Source organism: Copidosoma floridanum, unplaced genomic scaffold (assembly GCF_036245765.1).
Source record: "Copidosoma floridanum isolate Cflo_tuat_1 unplaced genomic scaffold, Cflo_Japanese_pri ptg000007l, whole genome shotgun sequence".
Taxonomy (NCBI): domain Eukaryota; kingdom Metazoa; phylum Arthropoda; class Insecta; order Hymenoptera; family Encyrtidae; genus Copidosoma; species Copidosoma floridanum.
Genome location: NW_028321884.1, coordinates 4,801,257 through 4,811,494, shown reverse-complemented (window position 1 = coordinate 4,811,494; position 10,238 = coordinate 4,801,257). Strand labels below are relative to the sequence as shown.

Below are 10,238 nucleotides of genomic sequence, written 5' to 3'. Positions count from 1 at the left end.
TAATATACTTTTATTATGAAATATAATGATCAATGGAATAAATGAGGGTTGTAAAAAAGTAAGAACAATTATTTTCATTCATTTGCTAATAAATTAATATTTATTAATAAATCAATATGATTTAAACTACAATCGTTACATTCAATTAGCAGTTACAATTGTTTAATTCAAAAGCCTATATCACCCACACGAATTAAAAAAAATTTGTATAATTTACCTAACAAGCAATATTAAAGCTGTCTTGAGTACACCGTACGAGACATTACATTGTTTGTATACCCTTTGAGTGAGTAAAGTATTAAAATATACTTCACATTACTCAACATTGAAAATTTATTTCTCTGTTTATTTAAAAAAAAATAATAATAACAATAATAATGTATTGACTATCCAGGATTCCACGAGTTTAGACAATACATTTTGTCTACTTTTCAACCTTGATGCTCTGTAGAATAGTTTGTCGTATCCGCAGGCACTCCCTCGCATGTAAATATCTGCAAAAGTCAAAGAAGAATAAAAGCTTTAAATCGTTCAAGTTTCAGCAGTTAGTATTAGTAAAAATTAATTTTTACAATCAAGTAGAGTTGTTGGACGCTTTCTAAAGTATTATATGGATACTTACAATCTCATGCCTCTATACTCTTTGCAGCACTTCGTAATTGTCACAAGCTTTCATTGTGCAATCATAGTTTGTTCCTTCACTGTTACAGAAACAGGTGTTGCATTCATCAGGACTATAAGAACTCTTGGGCTCACAGATTTTCTCTATAAATTACGAAAGTTATTTAAAACTTAAATTTTTTAATATGTCACGAGATTTAGGAGGGTTCTGTTTATTAAAAATTAACTTACTGGAAACACGTCTTGAGTTAAAAATTTGATCCTTAAAACTAACGTTTTTATTCAAGGTATTGGTTGCACACTCAATCATCGTACATATTTTAGAAAGACCGTCCTCAGAGCAAATACAAGAGTTGCATTGTTCCTTGAAGTGGGTTCTTGGAGTACAAACTTGTTTTTCAGTAGCTTTCCTGGTGCCATTCATGTGCCAAAGATTTTCGTCACAATCCATAAATGTACATGCGTAATTCATGCCATCAGCAGAACATACACAAGAGTTGCAGTAATACTTAAACTGGGACAGTGGCTGACAGACTTTTTCTTGTGCTAAGTAGAAAAAAATAATTAAAATTCTTCCTTCTTTGAATCGATGGAAATTGACACGAATGGTATTTATGATTATAATCACCTTCTTCTTTGTTCACGTTAACAGATATCGGTCGGCCCGTTTTCAAAGTGCCATTTTTGTTCCAGATGTGTTTGTCACAATACATTTTAGTGCAGACAAATTTAGTTCCATCATCAGAACAGGAGCAAGTGTTACAATAGTCCTTAAAAGTCGACCGTGGCTGACAAACTTGTTTTGGAGCTAAAATATTTTGTTTGGTAATTATAATACAATTTACTGTAAATAATTAAAACTAAAAAATATTCATACTCTTGTTTCATGTAAAAGGTTGAAAACTAAATATTATGAGACGAAATTAAATTCTGTTAATAATCAACTAACCGGTTTCAAAATTATCAAGGTGATGTTTGAAATCTTCAGGGCACAACTTATCAGTACAAGCTGTAGTTTTTCCATCTGCCAAACATCTACACCAGTTACAACTTTTTTGGAAGAGTAGTCCAGGAGTGCATACTAAAATGTTATCAAAGATTTGTTTCAAATTACTTATTTTTCCATGTAAGTACTAAACACCATTAATTTGATTTTACATAAAATGTTTAAGTTGCAGTCAAATTATGATAAATATATCTACAACCTACCGGTTTCGGAATGCTGAATAGTTTTTGTGTAATCTTCTGGACACAACTTGTCAGTACAAGCTGTAGTTTTGCCATCTGCCAAACATCTACACCAGTTGCAACTTTTTTGGAAGAGTAGTCCAGGAGTGCATACTAAAATTTTATTAGAGATTTGTTTCGAATTATTTTTTCATGTAAGTACTAAACATCATTAATTTAATTTTACATAAAATATTTATGTTGCAGTTAAACTATGTTAAATTCATGAATATCTCACCGGTTTTGGAGTTTTGAGTGATTTTTGTGTAATCTTCTGGACACAACTTGTCAGTACAAGCTGTAGTTTTGCCATCTGCTAAACATCTACACCAGTTGCAACTTTTCTGGAAGAGTTGTCCAGGAGTGCATACTAAAACGTTATTAAAGATTTGTTTCGAGTTATTCGATCATGTAAGTATCAAAGTTCATTAATAAATGTTTATAAAAATATTCAAGTTACAGTAAAATTATATTAAAATTGTCATCCATAACTTACCGGTTTCGGAATACTGAATAGTTTTTGAGTAATCTTCTGGACACAACTTGTCAGTACAAGCTGTAGTTTGGCCATCTGCCAAACATCTACACCAGTTGCAACTTTTTTGGAAAAGTACTCCAGGAGTACATGCTAAAACATAAAAAATGTGCGAAAAGCAGTGAAAATCGTTGAAAGAAATCGGAATTATCAAAAGTACTTGTGAAATTTCGAGACCTATTGTTAAGCGAGTACTCGAATGCAGATATTTCAAATATTTACCTTGAGCTGCAGTAATTGACAAAACAACGAAAAGAAGCTTCATTTTTGCGTTTACTAAATAATCAATTAGAACGTGAATTTTTCTCTAAATCTCTGATCGATGTCCTCTGTTAACCGTTCGCTTTTTCGTACTGATCAATACCGCTTTAACATCCCCTTAAATATATGTAGCCGAGAACTGCACGAACCAATTTGTCAGCCAAACAGTGGAGGGGGAGGCTTCAAGAAAGTTCCGTACGATTTCAAGCCTGATTAACAATTTGATGGTATCAATCTTATTTTTATCTAACACTCAAAAACATGAAGTATAATAAAAGCAATCTTCTGATAAAAACGTGAGAGGTATTACTCATAAAGGGAAAATAAATCGCAGGGTGTCATATTATCAGTGAATAATAATACGAAATCTAAGACTTTAGTCCCACTCTTTATAATAATGCTGTAAACAAAAAATTGTTCCAAAACTTACATCGTCATAATAAAACAGGTATTTCTCATAAAACTAACAATTAAAAATTATAACTGTAAAAAACAATATTTTGGTATTATCAAAAATATCTGTAAAAATTTTTTAAATACTAATTAAGTAGTTATAGGAAACCATAACTTTTTGAAAAAATAATTTTGATCTATAATGATAATAAAAATTGACACATTAGTCAAAACTTTACAAAATGAAAAAAATTTTGTATAATAGATAATCAAGAAATATTAAAAAATGTTTTGATTAACATATTTGAAATTCATTATTAGAAATAACTTTTCAACAGAAAAGCTCAAGTTTTTACTCAAACAGCAAAAGGTGCATTAAATAATTATATGACTTATTGGTCTGCAAAAATTGTTATCCTAAAACGAGTGTAGACCAAGTATTTTAATCATGCATAGAAAAACTTGATGTACAAGCAATTAAATTTTCAGCTCATTTAAAACCTATGTCATCTCATAAAGATGTCTAATATATTCTTGGAACGTCTTAAATTATTGTTGTGTGTATCATGTTTTTAATGCTTAATTTTATACTAAAAGCGTTGAAATAGAATACGTGTATTTTGCTACTTTTTGCTTTTAAAAAATCGTATTTATTGTAACTAATAGATGAGATCATTTCAAGTAAGTACTTGACTGTTCAAAAAATTATCAGTGAGATGATTAAAAATTCGAGGTAAAATCAATAAATAATGTTACATTTCAGACCAAGTATAGCTGGTTATAAATAAGGCCAAACTAATAAAATACACCTTAGTAATGTGCATTAAATGTTTCAACAATGTTAACTGAGTTATAATTACTATTTTATGCAATCATACTTTTCCTTGTTATATTTTTTTCATCAGCAATGGCCTTCTTAGAATGAAATAAAATACTACGGAAATAAAAATTTTTCTTCATACGAAATCAAATCACATAATTTTAAGGTATATTTTCAAACTTTATATAAGTTATTTTACTTTACACCAATATAAAGTAATAAAATTAGTAGCATATACATGTACACAGTAAATCCTCCTACTTAATTGATTTTGCCCCCAACAGAAAAGATTATATCATATCACTTAAATCACCGTGCATTGTCTGTAAAAAATACTTGATAGCCTCAGTAGCAAATAAAATGTTTTTGATGATTTGCGATAAGATATAAGTATCAAAAATTATAAACCCTACTTACTACTTTTGTATTATTTTCAAATTACATATGTAATATCAACAACAAAACGAATAATAGTTTTAGAATTAATTACTCATTGTTATACTATATAAATACATAACTTCCTAGTTATGTCATAAAAATATTTATTACAAAATTATAAGTATTCATTTGATTTGATTTTAAGGATTCAATCTCTACATGATAGATTTCATTAAAAATATAGTTTTTGGCCCAAAATAAAAGGTGTTGACGAAAAAGAATTGTAATAAAAGATCTCAACAAAATGTTTGTCAGACTTTGTATACTGGAATTCAAACGATGTAAAAAATGCTTTATTGAACAATAACATTCATTTTAACATTGAGGCTTGATTAATTGATGGTGTACTAATCAACAAGTACAATACTAAAAATATAGTTCCATTTTTTGGGGATGAAAAAACTCGAGATTTCTTAGCTATGTTAGTTAATAATTTAAAAACTACAGATAATACAATTAATGCCCAGTGTCAATATCAGGATAAAAGATGCAGTAAGCAGAGATTTAATTTTTATGAGTTTTTAAGTGTATTAAAACTTGCTTGGCATAAAATGATTGTTCTAATGACCATTTAAAATAAAACTTCAAATATTGTCAGATTCATAAGATCCTCATGCACACTTTACTCTTGTGTGGCGAATATAGAGTGTAAGCTCTGTAATCACAGTGAATACAATTATGCATTCAGACGAAAAAAGATTCAATGCAATAATCGTCTGAGATTATTTTTTATCATGGCTTCAGATTACAAAACAAAGATGTCAAGACTTGCTGCACGTAGCTCATAAAATTACGTCACAAAAAGTAACGTTCTAGATGTTTTCATGAAAACCAACTGATAAATGTTCAACTGACAGCATGGAGATAAAATTTTCACAAACTTATTGCAATCACTTGTGCCATTAACTTGAAATCAATTCAATTATGGTATGAGATTTTTACACTTGTCAATAAAATAACCATAAAAAAATGCCAAAACATTTTTTTAAATTCACAATCTTTTTCAAGTTGTAACACTATGACATACAAAAGATGCATCAGAATTTTTTCAAATTCTAAATTTTATAGAAAATGCTTATTTAAAAAAATTAAGTTTAACTCATTATTATAAAAACATTCGTGTTCTTTTAATACGTTAATATCAATGAAAGACGAAAAAATAAGTGTAGGCTCAGCATTAACATCAGTAAAAACATTGCCTGAATGCCTAGATGTTTACCTATCAGGACTCACATTATATCTTTTAGTTCTTCAAGAACAATTATTACATGATTAAAAAAAAAAACATGTTATGAAAAAAGGCAAAAATACAAACATTAAACCATTCAAATGCTATGATTTGGATAAGTGTATGCAACAAATCAGTATGGTAGGTAGCATATACATTCCAAAATCTGCAGCAGTAGCTTGACGAACATGGAAATGCTTCGAGATCGATTGTATACGAAATAGTTATTATGCAAAAATTGATGATACAAAAAGAAAATAAGATATCACCTTCTTATATTCTATAATTCTTCGTTAATTAATCCGATAACTAAGAAAACGCACTGCTAATCATGAAGGTAGCTTCGGTAAGCACACCAGGCCCATAAGCGAGCACTTGAAGAGTCGAATGGACTTCTTTATCCTCTTTTATTGCGCTTCACATTACTTCGCAGGATGAACTCGAGACTCCCAGCTCTCTAGCCTTCTAACTAAGTATTCCGATTCGTCCTGATGTTTATGTTGCGGAGATGCTCGAAAAGCAGGCTACGCAATATACTGGGGAATTTTCTAGTTTGAAAGGAAGGAAGGGAGGAGATAACGCTATTGAATGATGAATGAGTTGTTGAAGAAACGTGTGCTGCTTGGTTGGAATGTCATCACGCTAAGATAAACCCTGCTAGACAGTGGGTATAAAACGCAAGGCCGCTTATCCAAAATTCCAAAGGCCATTGTGCCTACCAGAAAGTCCCGGTACAGAACTGATAGTAAGGCGTTACACTAGGTGTTGTTGAAGATAAGATGGATGAAAAAAATAAAAAATGTTATCCTGCCCTCTTGTTATTTTCTACAAATATTTATCGTTATTGTTTTGCATTATGTCTATGATATACATCGTCTTTCAGTTCTGTTTTAAAAACTGATTTTTTTTTATTTTTTTTTTTCAAGTATAGTTTTTATTTTACATTGCAAACAATATTTACGTACACTGTTAAACAATTTTCTTTTTTTTTAAATATATTAATGTGTACAACTCCTGTTATTATTTAAAACAAGAATCGTAGTGTTCATAAAATTGTTATATACATAAACAATTTTGTATGTTCATTTTATATAACTTGGAAAACCAAAAACCTCAATTCAATATAAAGAATGAACATATTTCCAAATTTAGGATTAAAGTATCATTTCTTAAGAACCACTGCCTTATATCCTAAAAAAAATTTTAAATTCACATTATTTAAAATTATGCTTGGGTCGCAACTGTAGATCAATTTGCATCAACCGATAAAGTTTTCCGTATTATTATGAATTTGTCCTTATCCCTTTACAATTTTCTTGTAGATTACTTGTTTTGTAATACTAGAAAAAGTTCCAAAAAATACTTTGTTAACAGTAAAGATACAAAAAATATGATGTCAGTGTAAAACAAGGTCTTACAGTTCGTTAATACAAACAAAAATTTTAATTAAAAAATTCATTATGCAATAACACAAAAATGCTTTTTTTAGTTAAAAGTAAGAAATAAGGAAATTTTTCAAATCTTTGTAAAAACTCGAAAAAATAGTCCTTTGAAATAAATGAGAACCCTTATGAACATATGTTAGTAGCGTTATATTAAGTCTACATAAGGCACGATGTCTTCTTATATGAAGATACAATTTGTAAATAGTTCTTTTATCCTTAACCAGTTTACGAACTGCCTCTTTGACTATCATGCAATTTTTGATATACTAGCGATAACGAGTTTCTTAAATTAATTTTAATTTTTTTCCCTTGACTCGGTACCATCATTTTGTGCGCGTGACTAGGCTATTGACCTACGTATGTACAAGTTTGCGAGCTTATGTATGCTAAACATTAACATATTTAGTTGACATCGCCATTACAATCAATGTGTGTAAATATACGTTTCGATGGTTATAAAATGTATCAGCATGTACAGTAATTAGTATGACAAAATCTTTCACAGGTTTGAACATTAAGCTTTTGTTAGACCCATTTCAAATGTTTGTCACTACGAAAATTGCTTATAATTTAAACTAAATAAGTTTTGCTTATATCAAAAGTGAAAACAGTATAGATAATATTCTGTCAATTTTGACTAGTGACAATCTTCACTTGGATAAATTTTGTTTAATTATTAGCCTGATAAGAATAGCATGCTGGCTGGCCAATTTTCTCTAACACTGTACATTTTATTGCTCTTTCACACACTTCAAAAGATCATTTTTTAATAAATAAGCTCGTGTTTATAGCTAATGAAGACATATTTGTGCATTCATGTCTTGATTCTGTAACTTTATACTTCTTATTGTTACATCCAGCAGTCAAGCAAATCAATTTTGTATTACTACTGTCGATAAATATTTGATTCGTACAATTTAAACGTTTGGATATAACATTTTTAACCCTAAAATTATAGGCTAACAGGCTTGAGTATTTTTTGGACACAATACCTTCATTGCAATAGTATGCATCCGTCAGTGTCATCCTAAAGCAAATAAAACAAATATAAACTATCCGCTGCAGTTATCAAGAGTACAATATGCACTATTGCCACTCCCTCTGCAGATGCATCGGTTGCAATCGCTGTAGAAAAGTGTATACTCTAAACATGGGTCACCCTGTTTGTACACAGCTGCAATAAAAAAAAATAAATAAAAAAAAAAATTAACAAAAGAACAACCGTTAATGCATACTTAAATTACAATGAAAATTAAATGAAACGAACACAATACTTACGATACCCAATTAATGGCTGATTAAGGGACTTGATAAGTTCAGATGTGCAAGGATTTTTGGTACAAGCCTTATTTGTGCCCTCTTTGTTGCAAATGCAGTAGTTACATAGCCCGTCTTTTTGTTCCATTTCACCAGGTTCGCAGTTTCTTACGTCTGTGAAAAAATTAATTTTATTATTGAAACTGTCAGCTAACTTTATTATACAGCAAAACTTACTAGGTGTAGTAGTGTCAAAAATTGTCGAGTCTAACGCTTCGGGCCTGGCATCTGCAATAATGTCATAATTGTAAAAATATTAAAAAATGTTTCAACTACTGTAGCAAAGTATCTTCAAATATGTTTACTGACTTCAAGATTATTGTTTTGTTGGAAATACAATAAAATTTTGTTACATTTATGAAATCAATAATATAAGAATAATTTAAGTTTCAATCGGTCACAAATTTATGTTTGAACGAGTTTGAAAGATAATATGTTTGAATTATTATTTACTATGAAAAATTTTGAATTGTATAAAACTACTATTTTAAAGTAATAAGAACACAACTGGATAAAATAGTAAAAATATTTGAGTTTACACAAGTTAAAAAATTGATATTAGTAGCAATTTCCTGATGTGATTTTATGCAATTTCATCCTATCCCTTGGAAAACAGTTGAAATAATTTTTTATGGTACCAAAGTCTACAGTATTAAAAAAAAAATAAAAATAAAAATAACATCAATTATATATCACATTGGGTATATAGATCATACTTTGTGAGAGAGCTGGTACACCATAAAATATATGTATGACCTCCGTACGACCGAATATCATCATTTGGTACGAAATTAAATTTTTACTTTTTCGTATACCGAAATTTTTTCTTACTTAAAAGTAAAAATCTTTTTTTATTGTTTGTCCAATTGTATACTTACAACTTTAAAACAGTGGTTTTGACTATTAAAATAGAAAGCTCAATATTCTTTTAAAAAAAATAGACTGATAAACACGTACAACTTTTTTTTCTCTATTTATAAAACAAATCTACATAATTTAAGCATTATGGATCACTTTTTTGGAAGTAAACCTCCTTTTTAATAAAACTTCAATCAAATTAACCTCTACAAGCACTAGAAAAATATACACGTTTAATCTGCTGTATTTTACCAAAAAACATAATTAGTATTCGTGTCAAATTGAGAAAAAAATCGAAGATTACCCGTAGCGACGACAATAAGATAGAGCACGAAAACATACAGACGACTCATAGTAACATAAGCTACGATTTCTGTTTCTCTCTCTTAAACACTCTCACAATATCTTACGATACTTCTGTAGTATTCGAAGACGCTTTGACTATTAAGTCTAGCACCTCCAGTGCCCAACGCTTATATATCCTCTCTTTTCTCAAGCTCACTGACCACAGTGACGACCACACCAGTTTCTCTTGCTTTGCGTCAGCGATGTTGTGATGACGATTCATATTGAAGTGGCGCGATTTCCACAAAGTCTTACAGGAATGGGTAACACGTTGCGTCGTTCATAAATGGTTCTGTGACAACAGATTCTAAGTGTTAGAAAAATCCCACTTTTATGAGGTCACACATACATATCTTTCTGTAGTGATTTCACCAACTCAAACATACGTTTTTAGGTATTTCCTCGTATCTTATTAGATGCTTGGACAATATCTTTATAGGATTATTAATAATAATAATAATAATAATAATAATAATATAATAAAATAAGTAATAAAATTGGTTGAATTCATTTTACGTACGTATGAAAGCGTTGCCAACATACAACGTATGTCCAATAATTAAATACAAAAGTATTGTAGTTTTTTCGTTCACTCGTGTGACCTACTATATGTGTGTTTTAATTCCGATAACCGGGGAAAGATAAGTGAAATAAGAAAAAGAAACGTTTGACTTCCAGGCAAAGGAAATGCGCGTTCCAGATTATTTAGTGGATGAAAGAGAGGGGCTTTACACATTATCGTTCTTGTAT

The 10,238-nt window shown here is 29.7% G+C and overlaps 2 protein-coding genes across 4 annotated transcripts; both read right to left on the bottom strand.

Annotated features, from left to right (window-relative positions):
* Nucleotides 1–634: 634 nt before the first annotated feature.
* On the bottom strand, nucleotides 635–2,648 carry LOC106636653 (uncharacterized). Its single transcript, XM_089588866.1, has 8 exons — nucleotides 2,606–2,648; nucleotides 2,345–2,476; nucleotides 2,087–2,218; nucleotides 1,831–1,962; nucleotides 1,571–1,702; nucleotides 1,278–1,429; nucleotides 853–1,171; nucleotides 635–765 (listed from the first exon to the last, which is right to left on the bottom strand). The coding sequence occupies exons 1-8, from the start codon at nucleotides 2,646–2,648 to the stop codon at nucleotides 635–637; spliced, it is 1,173 nt and encodes a 390-aa protein (XP_089444992.1).
* Nucleotides 2,649–6,700: 4,052 nt separating this feature from the next.
* LOC106638540 (uncharacterized) lies at nucleotides 6,701–9,638 on the bottom strand. 3 transcript variants are annotated; one of them, XM_089588747.1, is made up of 4 exons: nucleotides 9,448–9,638; nucleotides 8,463–8,513; nucleotides 8,236–8,399; nucleotides 6,701–8,142 (listed from the first exon to the last, which is right to left on the bottom strand). In XM_089588747.1, the coding sequence occupies exons 1-4, from the start codon at nucleotides 9,494–9,496 to the stop codon at nucleotides 8,113–8,115; spliced, it is 294 nt and encodes a 97-aa protein (XP_089444873.1). In that variant the 5' UTR covers nucleotides 9,497–9,638; the 3' UTR covers nucleotides 6,701–8,112. The 3 variants fall into 3 exon arrangements, with proteins under 3 accessions (XP_089444873.1, XP_089444874.1, XP_014207269.2); XM_089588748.1 differs by having other exon boundaries at nucleotides 8,243–8,399; XM_014351783.2 differs by having other exon boundaries at nucleotides 8,247–8,399.
* Nucleotides 9,639–10,238: the final 600 nt, after the last annotated feature.

What these genes read in the sequence shown, in the direction of transcription:
- LOC106638540 (XM_014351783.2), bottom strand. Translation starts at nt 9,496, where the DNA reads ATGAGTCGTCTGTATGTTTTCGTGCTCTATCTTATTGTCGTCGCTACG. An exon ending in TCTTATTGTCGTCGCTACGG is followed by an intron (nt 8,514 to 9,447) that starts GTAATCTTCGAT and finishes ACATTATTGCAG; the next exon opens with ATGCCAGGCCCGAAGCGTTA. An exon ending in TTTTGACACTACTACACCTA is followed by an intron (nt 8,400 to 8,462) that starts GTAAGTTTTGCT and finishes ATTTTTTCACAG; the next exon opens with ACGTAAGAAACTGCGAACCT.
- LOC106636653 (XM_089588866.1), bottom strand. Translation starts at nt 2,648, where the DNA reads ATGAAGCTTCTTTTCGTTGTTTTGTCAATTACTGCAGCTCAAG. An exon ending in CCTTGATAATTTTGAAACCG is followed by an intron (nt 1,430 to 1,570) that starts GTTAGTTGATTA and finishes AAAATATTTTAG; the next exon opens with CTCCAAAACAAGTTTGTCAG. An exon ending in TAACTCAAGACGTGTTTCCA is followed by an intron (nt 766 to 852) that starts GTAAGTTAATTT and finishes CGTAATTTATAG; the next exon opens with AGAAAATCTGTGAGCCCAAG.